Source organism: Hyperolius riggenbachi, chromosome 4 (assembly GCF_040937935.1).
Source record: "Hyperolius riggenbachi isolate aHypRig1 chromosome 4, aHypRig1.pri, whole genome shotgun sequence".
Classification (NCBI taxonomy): domain Eukaryota; kingdom Metazoa; phylum Chordata; class Amphibia; order Anura; family Hyperoliidae; genus Hyperolius; species Hyperolius riggenbachi.
The window spans coordinates 7,050,817-7,071,598 of NC_090649.1; the positions used below are offsets into that span (position 1 = coordinate 7,050,817).

General features: G+C 48.5%; 1 protein-coding gene across 2 annotated transcripts in view; it reads right to left on the minus strand.

The window, feature by feature from the left end:
• LOC137571118 (uncharacterized) overlaps positions 1-20,782 on the minus strand; it is a 209,164-nt gene that overhangs the window by 97,388 nt on the left and 90,994 nt on the right. For both annotated transcript variants that reach the window (XM_068279826.1, XM_068279824.1), the window contains 2 exons: positions 19,131-19,277; positions 13,659-13,811 (listed from right to left, as the gene is read on the minus strand). In XM_068279826.1, the coding sequence (XP_068135927.1) occupies positions 13,659-13,811; positions 19,131-19,277 (300 nt within the window). The remainder of the gene's footprint in view (positions 1-13,658; positions 13,812-19,130; positions 19,278-20,782) is intronic.

The window sequence follows — 20,782 nt, forward strand, 5'->3', positions numbered from 1 at the left end:
ACCTGCATTGCATTTATTTTTCTCTCCTCTGCTAATGATCATCAGCGATACAATTCTCCAGACGATCACCTAATCTCAATATCTTTTGGAGATGATCGTTCGGTCCCACTAGCGGAATGAAAGCTTCTATGCAATTTGATCAGATTAATGGAATAGATTCATTTTCTGGATCAATTTCATTGGTCTGATCAAATTGGTTAGCATCATTACTTCTGTTAGTGATCTTGAATGATTGTTTCCGATCGATATTACGATCGAATCAGATGGTCGATCATCTGGAGAATTGTATCGTTAATGGCCACCTTGACACTAACCTTTACTCTGCCTAATACTAACATACTAACCTCTTTTGCCTATGTACATAAGACATTTCAAAGTGTAAGCTCACTTATTAGATCACCCACCCTGCCTTACTTAGGCTTGTGTGAGCCCACCCTCCAGGTAATTGATATTAGCCCACCCACCTGGTAATTGATATTAGCCCACCCACCTGGTAATTGATATTAGCCCACCCACCTGGTAATTGATATTAGCCCACCCACCTGGTAATTGATATTAGCCCACCCACCCTCCAGGTAATTGATATTAGCCCACCCTCCAGGTAATTGATATTAGCCCACCCTCCAGGTAATTGATATTAGCCCACCCACCTGGTAATTGATATTAGCCCACCCACCTGGTAATTGATATTAGCCCACCCTCCAGGTGATTGATATTAGCCCACCCACCTAGTAATTGATATTAGCCCACCCACCTGGTAATGGATATTAGGCCATCCACCCTCCAGGTAATTGATATTAGGCCACCCACCAGGTAATTGATTTTAGATTGACTGAGGCCTCCTTTCCACGAACTGTTGAGCTGTGTGCTCAGCAAGCAGTTACCAGGCAGAAGTAAGCAGTTATCATGCAGCAACAAGCAGTTACCAGGCAGCAGTAAGCAGTTGAGAGAGTTTGAGAGGCATTTCACTGCCTATCAGCAGTCCGTGGAAAGGAGGCCTTAGATTCTTAGATTTATTGACTTAGATTAATTGACATAGTCGTGTCACTGACTGTCCTCAGAGGAGCTCACAATCTAATCCATGTCATATGTATGGCAACTGGGACATTATATTAAAGGGGGACTCTATGCAAAGTTTTACTGGGTAGCAGTGTTTCTTCATTACAATGCTGCTAAGTTCATGTACATTTGGCCCTGTCCATGATGCATCATGACCACGCCCACCTTCCGATGCATGGTCATGTTCCTTTTTTCACCGCAGTAATGGGATGTGTGGGCCCCAGGTTGAAATTTCTCTGGTGGGCCCCCAGGGTCCCAGTCCGACCCTGACAGCAAGGCACATCAAGACGCTACAAGTGGATCCTTTGGTGGTGACTGTATGTTACCAGCGTTATTTGTGAACAATTGGTGGAACTTGACTAATGTATCCAAAACACTGATGTTGAAGTTATTGATGGAACGGTTTGGCCTCCCAGGGAAGAAGATGGGTGACGGGTGAAGGTTGCTGTTTGAGTAAGTTGTTGATTACAAAGGCTAGAAGATATAAGAGGAGGGTTGTCGTAAGTTTCTAAGGTTCAAAGGTTAAGGTTAGGAATCAGAAAGGGGTTCATGTTTAGTAAGGAGATTTAGGTTTGACTCAGGAAGGAGGCATTACTCAGTATGGGATGTTTAGGGTGGGAAGATAATTGGTTAAGTGGCTGAAGTTGGAGTAATGATGAAGACAGGTTGGCATAGCCAAGCCCAGAGAGAAATGAGGTTTGCTGATGCCCGACATTTGGTACCTCAAGAATAACTGTTTGATGGATAAAAAAAATTAAAAAGTGGTCACTCGGGAGGAAAATAGATGTTCATAGTTTGTATGGGATGTGGTCTCAAAATTGAATGTGGTTATAGGAGGTGGCTAAACAGCATTTTCATTTTAATAGATTCATATTTCATTCATTCCAATCCCATTCCCAACTATCTTCCTATCAGGACCATTTTTAGGTTAAATATTTCTATTGAAAAGAAAGAAACCACTTACAGCACTGGTTCCCGAAAGAGCAGAACATATCACATCAATGCTGAGATATATGACATTCAAGTAGGTTTGTTGCATTGAAAAGCAGGTACTCTTAAAGCAAGTCAGTTTTACTCTTCATCTCTCTTAAAACTTTTTACCATTTTTTGAATAAGAAAGAAAAAAAAAGAAGAAGAAGAAGAAAGAGGAACGGAAAAGAATAAAAAAGAAAAAACACAGAAAACCTACTCTGATAACATAACAATTACACATGGACAACTCTAACATAAGTCTACAGTCAGTTTTCCATAGGGAATTGGCTTTGTGACAAACAGGCAATTGAACACAGAGATGACTATATTGGGAAGCAGGTAACATATATATTCTGTGTCAAGTTCCAATATTAATCAAGTCACTTAAACATGAATTTTTATCTCAGAACCACCCAACCAGTAATAAATAAAAGAGCTTAATTATACCGGTCTAACCAAGACTGCCAGCCTTTAAACACTTCTTTTCCCTGTTACAAGTAGTGTTGGGCGAACATCTAGATGTTCGGGTTCGGGCCGAACAGGCCGAACATGGCCGCGATGTTCGGGTGTTCGACCCGAACTCCGAACATAATGGAAGTCAATGGGGACCCGAACTTTTGTGGTTTGTAAAGCCTCCTTACATGCTACATACCCCAAATTTGCAGGGTATGTGCACCTTGGGAGTGGGTACAAGAGGAAAAAAAAATTAGCAAAAAGAGCTTATAGTTTTTGAGAAAATCGATTTTAAAGTTTCAAAGGGAAAACTGTCTTTTAAATGCGGGAAATGTCTGTTTTCTTTGCACAGGTAACATGTTTTTTGTCGGCATGCAGTCATAAATGTAATACATATAAGAGGTTCCAGGAAAAGGGACCGGTAACGCTAACCCAGCAGCAGCACACGTGATGGAACAGGAGGAGGGTGGCGCAGGAGGAGAAGAAGGCCACGCTTTGTGAGACACAACAACCCCGGCCTTGCATGAGGGCAAGAAGCGTGCGGATAGCAGGCTTTGTACCGCCATGCAGTCATAAATGTAATAAAGATAAGTGGTTCAATAAACAGGGACCACGCGGCAACGCTAACCCAGCAGCAGCAGACGTGATGGAACAGGAGCAGGCGCAGGAGGAGAAGGCCACGCTTTGTGAGACACAACAACCCAGGCCTTGCATGAGGGCAAGAAGTGTGCGGATAGCAGGCTTTGTACGGCCATGCAGTCATAAATGTAATAAAGATAAGTGGTTCAATAAACAGGGACCACGCGGCAACGCTAACCCAGCAGCAGCAGACGTGATGGAACAGGAGGAGGCGCAGGAGGAGAAGGCCACGCTTTGTGAGACACAACAACCCAGGCCTTGCATGAGGGCAAGAAGCGTGCGGATAGCATGCTTTGTACCGCCATGCAGTCATAAATGTAATAAAGATAAGTGGTTCAATAAACAGGGACCACGCGGCAACGCTAACCCAGCAGCAGCAGACGTGATGGAACAGGAGCAGGCGCAGGAGGAGAAGGCCACGCTTTGTGAGACACAACAACCCAGGCCTTGCATGTGGACAAAAAGCGTGCGGATATAGCAGCAATGCTTTTTGCCGCCATGCAGTCATAAATGTAATACAGATGAGAGGTTCAATAAACAGGGCCCGGAAACGCAACACCATCCCAGATGTTCATTGGTCATGTTACTTGGTTGGGGTCCTGGAGTGTTGCGTAGTCATTTCCAATCCAGGATTGATTCATTTTAATTTGAGTCAGACGGTCTGCATTGTCTGTAGAGAGGCGGATACGCCGATCTGTGACGATGCCTCCGGCAGCACTGAAACAGCGTTCCGACATAACGCTGGCTGCCGGGCAAGCCAGCACCTCTATTGCGTACATTGCCAGTTCGTGCCAGGTGTCTAGCTTCGATACCCAATAGTTGAAGGGTGCAGATGGATGGTTCGACACAGCTACGCCATCTGACATGTAGTCCTTGACCATCTTCTCCAGGCGATCGGTGTTGGAGGTGGATCTGCACGCTTGCTGTTCAGTGGGCTGCGGCTGCATGGGTGTCAGAAAATTTTCCCACTCCAAGGACACTGCCGATACCATTCCCTTTTGGGTACTAGCTGCGGCTTGCGTTGTTTGCTGCCCTCCTGGTCGTCCTGGGTTTGCGGAAGTCAGTCTGTCTGCGTACAACTGGCTAGAGGAGGGGGAGGATGTCAATCTCCTCTCTAAAGTCTCCACAAGGGCCTGCTGGTATTCTTCCATTTTGACCTGTCTGACTCTTTCTTCAAGCAGTTTTGGAACATTGTGTTTGTACCGTGGATCCAGAAGGGTATAAACCCAGTAATTGGTGTTGTCCAGAATGCGCACAATGCGTGGGTCACGTTCAATGCAGTCTAGCATGAATTGAGCCATGTGTGCCAGAGTCCTACCAGAATCCTCATCATCCTCTTGTGAGCGTTGTGATAGTTGTTGTGATGCATCATAGTCGTCACCTTCCTCCTGGTCTGCTTCTGCTGACCATTCGCGTTGAATTGTGGAAGTCCAACGTGCACCGCTCTGGCCCTCGTCAGTGGTGGCATGAAATTCCTGCTCCAACTCCAGCTGTTCCTCCTCCTCTTCTTCGTCATAGCTGCTGGGGCCAGCGTTCCCTGAGGCGGATGGCCTGATGTTGGTACCATCACGCTGATCGTTTTCTCCTTCAGATTCCCCCAGTTGCATCATGACAGCTGTTTCCTTGATTTTTAACATCGACCTCTTCAGTAAACACAGCAGTGGTATGGTAATGCTGACTGAAGAGTTGTCACTGCTCACAAGCAACGTGGATTGCTCAAAATTTTGGAGGACTTGGCAGAGGTCCAACATGTTGGCCCAATCGGATCCACAGAAGCTTGGCAGCTGGCCGGATGCGCCTCGGTACTGCGCCGTCATGTACTGGACCACTGCACTCTTCTGCTCGCAAAAGCGGGCTAGCATGTGCAGCGTAGAATTCCAGCGCGTAGGGACATCACACAGCAAGCGATGGTGGGGGAGATTGAAGCGCTCCTGCATCTTGGCGAGTGCCCCCGAAGCAGTACTGGAATTTCTACAATGTTTGGACACTCGACGCACCTTCAACAGCAGATCGGGCACGCCTGGGTATGTCCTCAGGAACCGCTGAACTACTAGGTTCATCACGTGCGCCAGGCAAGGGATGTGTGTCAGCTTAGCCAACCTTAAAGCGCGAATGAGATTACTCCCATTATCACACACAACCATGCCCGGTTTCAGGTCCAGCGGTGCCAGCCACAAATCCGTCTGTTCCTTTATTCCCCTCCAAATTTCCTCCCCTGTGTGCTGCTTATCCCCAAGGCAGATTAGCTTCAGCAACGCTTGCTGACGCATGCCAACAGCTGTGCTGCACTGCTTCCACGATCCTACTGCTGCTGGGTTAGCGTTTCCGGATGAGGTACAGCTTTGAGATGCGTTGGAGGAGAAGGAGTCAGAGAGGTAGGTGCTGCTGTTATCCAGTGGGAGGGACGGCGGTGCAGCTGTTTGTGGCGTGGGCAACACCCGTGCCGTAGCAGGTGAGGAATCGCTGCCAGGCTCCACAAGGTTCACCCAGTGCGCGGTAAGGGAGATGTATCTACCCTGGCCGAACGCACTCGTCCAGGTGTCAGTGGTGAGGTGAACCTTGCAGGCAACGGCATTCTTCAAGCTTCGGGTTATTTTGCTGACCACGTGCTCATGCAACTCAGGCACTGCAGAGCGTGCAAAGTGGTAGCGGCTGGGAACCACGTAACGTGGGATGGCCACTGACATCATGCCCTTGAAGCTGTTTGTCTCCACCAATCGATATGGCAGCATTTCGCAGGCCAGAAGCTTGGCTATGCTGGCTGTTACTGCCACGGCCCGGGGGTCATTTGCTGGCAATTTCCTCTTGCGCTCAAACATCTCCGACACAGACAACTGAACCGTAGCGCTGCACACGGAAGGGCTGTTGGTTGTTGTGTTTGATGAACACTGGGAGACCTCAAGAGCACTACTCCGGAAAGTGACAGTGTCAGCGTCGTCTGATGTTTGTGAATGTTGTGAACCACGCAATGGCTGGGCTACTGCTGCTGCTGAGGCGGGTCTGGTGAACCCAAGGGAGGCAGTGTTGTTTCTGGTACCCTGTCCTGACGCGTTTGCCCAAAGAGTGGGATGTTTGGATAGCATGTGACGGCTCATGCTGGTGGTGGAGAGGTTGTTAATATTTTTCCCCCTGCTCAGGCGGGTCTTGCACACCTTGCAAATCGCCATGGTAACATCCTCAGTGCAGTCTTCAAAGAAAGCCCAGACTTTGGAGCACCTGCCTCCTTGCTGGCGATTTCTGTTTGCTCCTCTTTTGCCTCTCACTTGAACTTCCACGCTTGTGGTGCCTGAAATTGCGCGCCGCCTACCTTGTGGCACAAGGCGAACTCGTGCAGCAGTGTGTTCTTCAACAGACTCATCTGTGCTGCTGCTACGACGGCGATGTTCTCGTTCACAAACAAAATCTGGGTCTCTGTCCACATTGTCCATACCCTCCTCTTCCATCTCCTCAAACTCGTCATATGTCATTGTGGGCCACCGCCGTGGAGTAGAGCTCCCCACAACAACCTCTGCGCAGCACACTCCAACGTCGTCTTCCAGATCTTGTCGGCCGACCTCCTGCAATTGCAACCCCTCCTGCCCAAATTGCTCTGGGATTTGGGTTTCCGAGTCCTCTTCGGACTCGCCTCGTATTTCAGTGCGCGGTACATTTCCCACAGTTAACGGTTGTGAATCCAGGCACAACATTTCTGGCTGTTCCTCCATTGACCTTTGAAAGGTGGAAGTTTGTTGGGCTGGGAATAGCTCCTGCGAATACCCCATTGTGTCCTGAGGTAATTCATCGGACTGGTTATCTGGCAGTTGTGTGCGTGGTGTCGCTGCCGGTTGTGTCAGCTTTGTGCCCACTGGCTCCTTGTAACTGGCTGAGGACTCGGACCTCGTGCGTGATGTGCTGGTGCTGCTTAACCCACTGCTGGATGCTTGAGAGGTCATCCAAGTAATTATCTGGTCCTGTTCTTTTGGATTTGTGAGGGTTGTTGTCCTGGACAACATGGGTGGTATTGAGTGGGTTTTCTTGGGTGCTCCCCTGTGGCCTGTACGTGAACCGTCAGGGGAAACACCTCTTCCCTTGCCCCTCCCTCTTTCACCGGATTTCTTCCTCATTTCACTTATCCTTACAGTACACGCTGACTGGCAGCAGTACAGTGGCAGTACAGAAATGCTATACAGTACCACTATTCCCAGCAGCGACACAGAGCACAATGCTATACAGTGACGGGTGAGCGGTGTACCACTATTCCCAGCAGACACAGAACAGTGAACAGAATGCTATATAGTGTGGCTGAGCGAGCGGTGTACCACTATTCCCAGCAGACACAGAACAGTGAACAGAATGCTATATAGTGTGGCTGAACGAGCGGTGTACTACTGTTCCCAGCAGACACAGAACAGTACACAGAATGCTATATAGTGTGGCTGAGCGAGCGGTGTACCACTATTCCCAGCAGACACAGAACAGTGAACAGAATGCTATATAGTGTGGCTGAACGAGCGGTGTACTACTGTTCCCAGCAGACACAGAACAGTACACAGAATGCTATATAGTGTGGCTGAACGAGCGGTGTACTACTGTTCCCAGCAGACACAGAACAGTGAACAGAATGCTATATAGTGTGGCTGAGCGAGCGGTGTACCACTATTCCCAGCAGACACAGAACAGTGAACAGAATGCTATATAGTGTGGCTGAACGAGCGGTGTACTACTGTTCCCAGCAGACACAGAACAGTACACAGAATGCTATATAGTGTGGCTGAACGAGCGGTGTACTACTGTTCCCAGCAGACACAGAACAGTACACAGAATGCTATATAGTGTGGCTGAACGAGCGGTGTACCACTGTTCCCAGCAGACACAGAACAGTGAACAGAATGCTATATAGTGTGGCTGAGCGAGCGGTGTACCACTATTCCCAGCAGACACAGAACAGTGAACAGAATGCTATATAGTGTGGCTGAGCGAGCGGTGTACCACTATTCCCAGCAGACACAGAACAGTGAACAGAATGCTATATAGTGTGGATGAGCGAGCGGTGTACCACTATTCCCAGCAGACACAGAACAGTAAACAGAATGCTATATAGTGTGGCTGAGCGAGCGGTGTACCACTATTCCCAGCAGACACAGAACAGTGAACAGAATGCTATATAGTGTGGCTGAGCGAGCGGTGTACCACTATTCCCAGCAGACACAGAACAGTGAACAGAATGCTATATAGTGTGGCTGAGCGAGCGGTGTACCACTATTCCCAGCAGACACAGAACAGTGAACAGAATGCTATATAGTGTGGCTGAGCGAGCGGTGTACCACTATTCCCAGCAGACACAGAACAGTGAACAGAATGCTATATAGTGTGGCTGAGCGAGCGGTGTACCACTATTCCCAGCAGACACAGAACAGTGAACAGAATGCTATATAGTGTGGATGAGCGAGCGGTGTACCACTATTCCCAGCAGACACAGAACAGTAAACAGAATGCTATATAGTGTGGCTGAGCGAGCGGTGTACCACTATTCCCAGCAGACACAGAACAGTGAACAGAATGCTATATAGTGTGGCTGAGCGAGCGGTGTACCACTATTCCCAGCAGACACAGAACAGTGAACAGAATGCTATATAGTGTGGCTGAGCGAGCGGTGTACTACTGTTCCCAGCAGACACAGAACAGTACACAGAATGCTATATAGTGTGGCTGAACGAGCGGTGTACTACTGTTCCCAGCAGACACAGAACAGTACACAGAATGCTATATAGTGTGGCTGAACGAGCGGTGTACCACTATTCCAAGCAGACACAGAACAGTGAACAGAATGCTATATAGTGTGGCTGAGCGAGCGGTGTACCACTATTCCCAGCAGACACAGAGTGGCAGTAAACAGAATGCTATATAGTGTGGCTGAGCGAGGTACACAGAGTGGCAGTAAACAGAATGCTATATAGTGTGGCTGTGCAAGCGGTGTACTACTATTCCCAGCAGACACAGAGTGGCAGTAAACAGAATGCTATATAGTGTGGCTGAGCGAGGTACACAGAGTGGCAGTAAACAGAATGCTGAGCGAGCGGTGTACTACTATTCCCAGCAGCGACACACAATGACTGGGGGGGACCCTGGCTAGCGTGGCTGGAGCGCGAACTACCCTGCCTGCCTACCCAAAGCTAAACCCACAGACAAATGGCGGAGATATGACGTGGTTCGGGTATTTATTTACCCGAACCACGTGACAGTTCGGCCAATCAGAGCGCGTTCGGGTCCGAACCACGTGACCCGTTCGGCCAATCACAGCGCTAGCCGAACGTTCGGGGAACGTTCGGCCATGCGCTCTTAGTTCGGCCATATGGCCGAACGGTTTGGCCGAGCACCGTCAGGTGTTCGGCCGAACTCGAACATCACCCGAACAGGGTGATGTTCTGCAGAACCCGAACAGTGGCGAACACTGTTCGCCCAACACTAGTTACAAGTCTTAGCATACATATGCTCATATACACTGTTTTGCTGAACAACTTTGATGGCTGTCTTAGTCTTCGAACAGGAGCTAGTCTTCCAGTCAGATTTATTTTAGCAGCTAGCAGAATATATAGAATCTTCTTAGATGTGTGGGGATAATTTATATGCTTAGATCACAGGTGTCAAACTCAGTCCTGGAGGGCCAAATCCATGCCAGTGTTTAGGATGGACTGTGAAATAAAGAAATGTATTCTACCTGATGGACCCCACCTTTCCTGATTAAATCGCATGCCTGGCTTAACAAGGGCAAAACGGGATGATTTGCATATTCTGTAGCGGTGCATTGTGGGTAACCACAAAGGTTCACTTATAGCTGAATTATTGCAAATGTCCTTCTGTTTTAAGAAGGCAAATTACACCAAGCTTTGCTTTTTTAGTAGGAGGACTTTTTGCTCCCTTTTATCCCCTTATATATGCCTAGTAGTATGGGTCACCCTGAGCTGCTTGGTTACTCAATTAGTTTGAGCTGTGCCAAAATGTTTGAGGACTGGAGTTAAACACCCATGGCTTAGATTAAACACTTCAGCCTTCAGTGTTTTTCTCCTTATGCATCACTTCAGTGCTCCTCCCATTCATTTGCCAATAACTTTATCACTACTTACCACAATGAAATGATCTATATCTTGTTTTTTTCTGCCACCAATTAGGCTTTCTTTGGGTAGTACATTTTGCTAAGAATTATTTTATTCAAAAGGCATTTTAATGCAGCGGCGGTGCGAGACCAAGTTGCGCCTTGGTCCAAGGTCAGGTTTTGGCACCTAAAGGTCAGGTTTTGGCGCCTAAACTGCCATTCCTAATCCAAATGTTGCCGCCTTTTTAAGAATTCAACAAACTGCGCCTGGGGCAAGAGATCCACCTGCTACCCCCCCCCCCCCCCCCCTCTCCCAGATCCCTCCCTGTTTAAATGGGGATATTAATAAAAAAAATCATTATTTCTCAGTTTTCGGCTATTATACTTTTAAAATAATACATGCTACCATAATTAAAACCCATTATAGTATTTTCAAAACAAACAGAGAGATGGACCGGCACTAGATGACAGATGGCTCAGGGGGTATAGGTGTACACGCTGTGCCTCCAGATAAGCTTAGTCAATGTGGAAAAATGAGGAGAGAAGATCCGGGCACCAGCTCTGCAGTAGAAACACCTTTTATTACATCCCCGCATCCCCATACACACAGTGAAAGAAAGCCTGACAGCCATTTCGCGGGCTTCAAAGGCCCGCTTCTTCAGAGGCTATAGCCTCTCTCCTCATTTGTCCATTATAGTATTTTATTTGCCCATTTATTACACTGTTAAAATATGTCCTTATCACAATGTATGGTGCCAATATTTTATTTGGAAATAAAGGCACATTTTTTTCAGTTTTGCGTCCATCACTATTTACAAGCCCATAATTAAAAATAACAGTAATATACCCTCTTGACATCCATATTAAAAAAAATGTTTAGTCCCTAAGGTAACTATTTATGCATTATTTTTAATTATCCTTTTTATGCAAAATATTTATTTGGATACTATGGGAGAGTGTGGGAGGAAAGGAGTTCGTTTTAAATGTAATTTGGTGTCTGTTTATTTTTTTAAAAAATGTATGTAGGTGTAATTTTATTATTTGGCCACAAGATGTCCCCATACATTTTTCTTCCTGTGTGTGCTTTTAGCACCTAAGCAGGAAGTAAGGTGTGTAAGTGTAACTTACAAGCTAAACAATGACACAGACATCTCACTAATGCCGCGATTATTGACAATGATCATTGGCTGCTGATATCCTATCGACCCAGGACAAGGATATGTTTTATTGTATAATTTACATAATTCTTCAATATGCTTCAACAGTGGCATATAATTAATTACAAATAACTTAGAGCTATGCAAAGTCAGTTTTATGCCTAAGTATGAAACATAAGAAGTTTCCTATAGAAATGGAATGGAGGTTTGGATTCCGGCTATAACCTCAGGAGAAATATTAAAGGGGAGAATCTGAGATTTATTCTCCAAAACCTTTAAAATATTGTATACTACTTTAATTGAGGATGTAGGGCTCTCCACCGTTATCGCATCACTCGCGTATAAGCCAATAGTGTGTACTTTCTAACCCATGTGTGCCTCACAGAGGTGTATCTAGAGGGGTGCAGGCATAGCTTGTGCCATGGGTGCCACAGCACCATGAGCACTTTGTATGCTCCTGTGCCATGCCTGCCCCTGTGCTGTGTCCCCATGCCTCTCTGTCACTCAGATCAGATCAGATTAATTCTGTTATCTTGGGAACATGGCTACTTAATTTATGTATGTGGGGTGCACTTGGCTTAGTGTTAGAGAAGAGGACAGAGAGGGAATAAGAAGAGATATTTCCCACAAAGTATCTTCAGCATTATACAGACCCAAAAAACACAGGAAACCATAACACTTGTACACAAAAAAGGATGCTGTTTTTAGAGGGGAAAGGGGTTCTGACCAGGAAAGATAGTAATTTTTATTGAAAAAAAAAAAAACACACACACATAAATATTGATAAAAAATAAATAAACACGGGGGGCGATCAGACCCCACCAACAGAGAGCTCTGTTGGTGGGGAGAAAGGGGGGGGGGATCACTTGTGTGCTGTGTTGTGCGGCCCTGCAGCTTGGCCTTAAAGCTGCAGTGGCCAATTAACAGAAAAAAGGCCTGGTCTTTAGGGGGGGGGGGGGGGGGGTTTCCAGCCCCTTGCAGCCAACTGTCCCACGCTGACTGCTGCGCTCCCCGCCACTGTCCCGGTCTCGCCACTCATTATTCAGGCCGACCACGGGGTCGGCCTTACTGTCAATCACAGCCACGTGGCCATGATTGACAGCGGCACTTCGCCCAGCCGCAGTAAGCCTGACCCGCGGTCGGCCGGAATAATGAGTGGCAAGACCGGAACAGCAGCGGGGAGCGGAGAGGTCGGCGAGGGACAGTCGGCTGCAAGGGGCTGGAGAGAGCCCCAGGTAAGTAAAGCTCATTTGAGGTCATTTGGCTGATAACTCCTTTAATGACAGAGGGCCTGATTCACAAAGCGGTGCAAACAGTTAGCACGCTGGTGAAAAGCCCCTTATCACGCCTAAACTCACTTTAGGCATGATAAGAAGCAACTCGCGCGAATTTTCCGCGCGCAAAGTGTTGCGCGCGCAACCGCGCACGCGCGCGCGCAGCGTCCCCGCTTCGCGCGAAGCTCCCATTAAGCCCTATGGGACTTTGCGCGCGCACGTACGCGCGTATGCGCGTACGCGCGGAAACTTCGCGCGAGTTAGAGCAAAAATCGGTGATAACTCAGTGGTGCAAAGGTTATCACGTCTAAAGTCTTTTAGGCGTGATAACTGAGTTATCACCGCTTTGTGAATCGAGCCCTAGGTGTGATAAGTTTAGGTGTGATAAGTTTAGGCATGATAAGTTTAGGTGTGATAAGTTTAGGCATGATAAGTTTAAGCACCAACTGGGTTAGCACCGCAGTGCACAGCTGATCAAAAGTTTTACGCTAGCAAAGTCTGGTGCACTTCGTATAAAGTTTAGTGGCGCTGCTTTGCGTGCGGGACTTTGCAAGCGATCTAAACTTATCACACCTAAACTTATCACACCTAAACTTATCACACCTAAACTGGCTTTTCACCAGCGTGGTGCAATGGTTTTCACGCCTAAAGTCTCTAACTGGGTTAGCACCGCTTTGTGAATCAAGCCCAGTATGTTTGTTTAGGTGGAATTTCCCCTTTAAGAGAGATGAAAACCTGCACTTTAAACCATTCTAGGGAACTGTATCCCAGGATAGCCAGGCTTGGAGTGGAATCCACATCTAAGCTGGTAGATAGTTCTCTGGTTTTCAGTCTGTTACCCGTCATACTGCAGAACTGTGGCCATGAAAATAACACTATTAGCCTATTGGAGTTGGACTCTGAGATTTGACCGCAGCTTCCGGATGGCACTGGATGTAGCAGCAGTTGAAGGAGAGTTGGGCATCTGACCCGTGCTCGATATCATGCAAATCTGAACAATGGCCAATACCAGCATTATAAAAGGGGTCTTACCTTTATTTTTCTGGGGGTCCACGCATTGCATCCCACACCCACTGCAGCACTTCTGAGCTGCGGGGCATTCACTGTCATGGTGACACTTATCCTTCTTATAGTCTATCATGGCCGGGCAAAAGACTTTATCCACAGGGCAGAGTCCGGGCTTGGCTGCCGAGAGAAGACAGAAATGGTATCACACACAGATGCAGCTACAGGGGCTTACACACTGACACACTGTGCACACATCCACACACACATATACACACACACACACTGTGCACACATCCACATACACCGACCCTGTGCACCCCCCCCCCCCCCCCACACACACACACTGTGCACACACACACACTGCGCACACACACTGTGCACACATCCACATACACACCGACACTGTGCACACATCCACACACACATATACACACACACACTGTGCACACATCCACATACACACCGACACTGTGCACACATCCACACACACATATACACACACACACTGTGCACACATCCACATACACACCGACACTGTGCACATCCACACACACATATACACACACACACTGTGCACACATCCACATACACACCGACACTGTGCACATCCACACACACATATACACACACACACTGTGCACACATCCACATACACACCGACACTGTGCACACATCCACACACACATATACACACACACACTGTGCACACATCCACATACACACCGACACTGCGCACATCCACACACACATATACACACTGACACACTGTGCACACATCCACATACACACCGACACTGTGCACATCCACACACACATATACACACACACACTGTGCACACACACTCTGTACACACACACACACTGTACACAAACGCGCACACACACACACACACACACACACACTGTACACAAACGCGCACACACACACACACACTGTGCGCACACACACACACACACACACACACACACACACACACACACACACACTGTGCGCACACACACATCCACAAACACACCAACACTGTGCACACATCCACACACACATATACACACACACACTCTGTACACACACACTGTACACATACACACACACACACACACACACACACACACACTGTACACACACACACACACACTGTGCGCACACACACACACACACACACACACATCCACACACACACCAACACTGTGCACACATCCACACACACATATACACACACACACTCTGTACACACACACTGTACACATACACACACACACACACACACTGTGCGCACACACACTGCGCACACACACACTGTGCGCACACACACACTGCACACACACACACACACACTGTGCGCACACACACTGCACACACACACACTGTGCGCACACACACACTGTACACACACACACACACACACACACACACACACACACACACACACACACACACACACACACACACTGTACACATCCACACACACACACACACACTGTGCGCACACACACACACACACACACACACACACACATACACACACTGTACACACACCGACACTGTGCACACACACACACACACACACACACACTGTATACACACACACACACACACACACACACACACACAGTACACACACAAACTGTACACACACACACACACTGTGCACACACACTCTGTACACACACACTGTACACATCCACACACGCACACACACACACACACACTGCACACACACACACTGCGCAAACACACATTCATACACACACACACACACACACACACACACACGCCGACACTGTGCACACATACACATACACACACACACACACACACATACACACACACACACTGTACACACACACACACCCACACACACTATGCACACACTGTGCACACATCCGCACACAGCGTCACTGTATGACCCCCCTGTGTGGAAGCAACCCCCCTGTGAGGAAGCGTCACTGTATGACCTCCCTGTGTGGAAGCGTCACTGTATGACCCTCCTTAAAGAATTGTCACTCTATGACCCCCCTATATGGAAGCGTCACTGTATGATCCCCCTGTGTGGAAGAAACCCCCCTGTGAGGAAGTGTTACTGTATGACCTCCCTGTGTGGAAGCATCAGTGTATGACCCCCCTGTGAGGAAGCGTCACTGTATGACCCCCCTGTGTGGAAGCGTCAGTGTATGACCCCCCTGTGTGGAAGAAACCCCCCTGTGAGGAAGCGTCACTGTATGACCCCCCTGTGTGGAAGCGTCAGTGTATGACCCTCCTTGAAGAATTGTCACTCTATGACCCCCCTATATGGAAGCGTCACTGTATGACCCCTCCGTGTGGAAGCGTCAGTGTATGACCCCCCCCTGTGTGGAAGCGTCAGTGTATGACCCTCCTTGAAGAATTGTCACTCTATGACCCCCCTATATGGAAGCGTCACTGTATGACCCCTCCGTGTGGAAGCGTCAGTGTATGACCCCCCCTGTGTGGAAGCGTCACTGTATGACCCCCCTGTGTGGAAGAAACCCCCCTGTGAGGAAGTGTCACTGTATGACCTCCCTGTGTGGAAGCGTCAGTGTATGACCCCTCTGTGTGGAAGCATCAGTGTATGACCCTCCTGTGAAGAATTGTCACTCTATGACCCCCCTATATGGAAGCGTCACTGTATGACCCCCCTTTGTGGAAGCGTCAGTGTATGACCCCATCCACCCCTCCATGTGGAAGCGTCACTGTATGACCCCCCTGTGTGGAAGCGTCAGTGTATGACCCTCCTTGAAGAATTGTCACTCTATGACCCCCCTATATGGAAGCGTCACTGTATGACCCCTCCATGTGGAAGCGTCAGTGTATGAACCCCCTGTGTGGAAGCGTCACTGTATGACCCCCCTGTGTGGAAGAAACCCCCCTGTGAGGAAGTGTCACTGTATGACCCCCCTGTGTGGAAGCATCAGTGTATGACCCTCCTGTGAAGAATTGTCACTCTATGACCCCCCTATATGGAAGCGTCACTGTATGACCCCCCTGTGTGGAAGCGTCAGTGTATGACCCCATCCACCCCTCCGTGTGGAAGCGTCAGTGTATGACCCCCCTGTGTGGAAGCGTCACTGTATGATCCCCCTGTGTGGAAGCATCACTGTATGACCGCCCTGTGTGGAAGCGTCACTGTATGATCCCCCTGTGTGGAAGCGTCACTGTATGATCCCCCTGTGTGGAAGCGTCACTGTATGACCGCCCTGTGTGGAAGCGTCAGTGTATGACCCCCCTGTGTGGAAGCATCACTGTATGATCCCCCTGTGTGGAAGCATCACTGTATGACCCCCCTGTGTGGAAGCGTCACTGTATGATCCCCCGGTGTGGAAGCGTCACTGTATGACCGCCCTGTGTGGAAGCGTCACTGTATGATCCCCCTGTGTGGAAGCGTCACTGTATGATCCCCCTATGTGGAAGCATCACTGTATGACCCCCCTGTGTGGAAGCGTCACTGTATGATCCCCCTGTGTGGAAGCGTCACTGTATGACCGCCCTGTGTGGAAGCGTCACTGTATGATCCCCCTGTGTGGAAGCGTCACTGTATGACCGCCCTTTGTGGAAGCGTCAGTGTATGACCCCCCTGTGTGGAAGCGTCACTGTATGATCCCCCTGTGTGGAAGCGTCACTGTATGATCCCCCTGTGTGGAAGCGTCACTGTATGATCCCCCTGTGTGGAAGCGTCACTGTATGACCACCCTGTGTGGAAGCGTCAGTGTATGACCCCCCTGTGTGGAAGCGTCACTGTATGATCCCCCTGTGTGGAAGCATCACTGTATGACCCCCCTGTGTGGAAGCATCACTGTATGACCCCCCTGTGTGGAAGCGTCACTGTATGATCCCCCTGTATGGAAGCGTCACTGTATGACTGCCCTGTGTGGAAGCGTCACTGTATGATCCCCCTGTGTGGAAGCGTCACTGTATGATCCCCCTGTGTGGAAGCGTCACTGTATGACCGCCCTGTGTGGAAGCGTCAGTGTATGACCCCCCTGTGTGAAAGCATCTCTGTATGACCCCCCTGTGTGGAAGCGTCACTGTATGATCCCCCTGTGTGGAAGCGTCACTGTATGACCGCCCTGTGTGGAAGCGTCACTGTATGATCCCCCTGTGTGGAAGCATCACTGTATGATCCCCCTGTGTGGAAGCGTCACTGTATGACCGCCCTGTGTGGAAGCGTCACTGTATGATCCCCCTGTGTGGAAGCGTCACTGTATGACCGCCCTGTGTGGAAGCGTCAGTGTATGACCCCATCCACCCCTCCGTGTGGAAGCGTCAGTGTATGACACCCCTGTGTGGAAGCATCACTGTATGACCCCCCTGTGTGGAAGCGTCACTGTATGATCCCCCTGTGTGGAAGCGTCACTGTATGACCGCCCTGTGTGCAAGCGTCACTGTATGATCCCCCTGTGTGGAAGCGTCACTGTATGACCGCCCTGTGTGGAAGCGTCACTGTATGATCCCCCTGTGTGGAAGCATCACTGTATGATCCCCCTGTGTGGAAGCGTCACTGTATGACCGCCCTGTGTGGAAGCGTCACTGTATGACCCCCCTGTGTGGAAGCATCACTGTATGACCGCCCTGTGTGGAAGCGTCAGTGTATGACCCCCCTGTGTGGAAGCGTCACTGTATGACCCCCCTGTGTGGAAGCGTCACTGTATGACCCCCCTGTGTGGAAGCGTCACTGTATGATCCCCCTGTGTGGAAGCGTCACTGTATGACCGCCCTGTGTGGAAGCGTCACTGTATGATCCCCCTGTGTGGAAGCGTCACTGTATGACCGCCCTGTGTGGAAGCATCACTGTATGACCCCCCTGTGTGGAAGCGTCACTGTATGATCCACCTGTGTGGAAGCGTCACTGTATGACCGCCCTGTGTGGAAGCGTCACTGTATGATCCCCCTGTGTGGAAGCGTCACTGTATGACCCCCCTGTGTGGAAGCGTCACTGTATGACCGCCCTGTGTGGAAGCGTCACTGTATGATCCCCCTGTGTGGAAGCGTCACTGTATGACCCCCCTGTGTGGAAGCATCACTGTATGACCGCCCTGTGTGGAAGCGTCACTGTATGACCCCCCTGTGTGGAAGCGTCACTGTATGACCCCCCTGTGTGGAAGCGTCACTGTATGACCCCCCTGTGTGGAAGCGTCACTGTATGATCCCCCTGTGTGGAAGCGTCACTGTATGACCGCCCTGTGTGGAAGCGTCACTGTATGATCCCCCTGTGTGGAAGCGTCACTGTATGACCGCCCTGTGTGGAAGCATCACTGTATGACCCCCCTGTGTGGAAGCGTCACTGTATGATCCACCTGTGTGGAAGCGTCACTGTATGACCGCCCTGTGTGGAAGCGTCACTGTATGATCCCCCTGTGTGGAAGCGTCACTGTATGATCCCCCTGTGTGGAAGCGTCACTGTATGACCGCCCTGTGTGGAAGCGTCACTGTATGACACCCCTGTGTGGAAGCATCACTGTATGACCCCCCTGTGCACTTACGGGCTGGTTCTTTGCACTCTTTGCTACAGGACGATGCACAGCACTTTTTGTTCCCGCCACAGTCATCATCATTGTGGCACTGATCCCTATTATCATATCCGCAGTTTCTGGCCGGTTCCGCTGCTGGACATGTTCCGGGCTTTATAACTGCACAAATAGAACAGGTCTAATTACTCCACGTCACGTCTTTCCGTCTGGCTCTGTGTATTATAAGGCTTAATGCTAGTGTTGTATCAGTGTGATGATAACATTGTATTTACACATGTCCGTATAAGGCAGTCATTTTACAGGGTTTCTAGCAGAAACTGGCAGACTGGAGTATCAGGTGTTAAAAATGAGTAACACTGATTCCTGCTCTGTGTGGCCAGTTAGTCCTGCAGCAAGGCTGGAGATTCCCAGCAGTCTTTGGGCAACAGTACTCCACACATAACAATATTTATTGCGGCACCCTTTTTTGCCGTATTAACGATAATACATTAAAGTCTATGGCAGCGTCCTTTTCGCCCACCCCCAGCTGGGTATATATATATATATCACTCATGCTTATAGGCTGGAGAATGTTGGCAAGATAAATTATCCAGCAGTCGCAGCCTTTATGTTTCCTGCTAATTTGCAAAAGCTTGTGGTGATCATCTGGGTAGTATCATCAATAGTGAAACTTTCTGAAACTGAGATAAAGCATGTGTTGTTAGATAAGGATAGATAAAGCTTGAGTTATGTGAGATAAGGAGAGGTAAATCAGGAGTTATGTTAGGTAAGGAGAGGTAAAGTATGAGTTATGTTAGATAAGGAGAGGTAAATCCGGAGTTATGTTAGCTAATCATGAGTTATGTTAGATATCGAGAAATTAATCACTAGTTATGTTAGATAAGGACAGGTAAATCATGAATTATGTTAGATAAGGAGAGGTAAATCATGAGTTATGTTAGATAAGGAGAGATAACGTACGAGTTATGTTAGATAAGGGGAGATAACGTATGAGTTATGTTAGGTAAGGAGAGGTAAATCCGGAGTTATGTTAGCTAATCATGAGTTATGTTAGATAACGAGAAATTAATCAGGAGTTATGTTAGATAAGGAGAGCAGGGGCGTAAGAATAGACCCTGCAAAGGATGCCTCTGCAGGGGGGCTCAGAAGCCTCAGGGGGCCCAGTGGGGGAAAAAGTTCGAGAGACTGACAAGCAACTAAGGGCATGGAGAGAAAACATATTCTACTCTCATACCATTGTTATGTTGACTGCATGTATCCACTACACAGATAAGGAATCATACACACTTTGGAATTTGTACACTGTCCCTGCTCCCTAGGGTTCATAAAAAACATCTGTCTCACACTGCAGCAGTTCTGATGACTTCATGTACAACATTACAAAAAAAGAGTCACATTTGGAAAAAAAGTTGTAGACTGTCCCTCAGAAGAGATTCCTAGATTCTTATCACACACAGGCTAGTGACCTTATGGTGTCTGATTACTGGACACAGGGCAATGGGAAAGATTGATGTCTGACTGTTGCTGCCTCATTGAGAGCTTGTTGTCTCACACTGAGTCCCAGATCCCGTAATAACAGTATCAATCAGTGACATTCTGAATGCTTTGCCAAAGTTACATTGAATACTAAAGCCTCGATTCATAAAGCATTACCTCATGCGGTA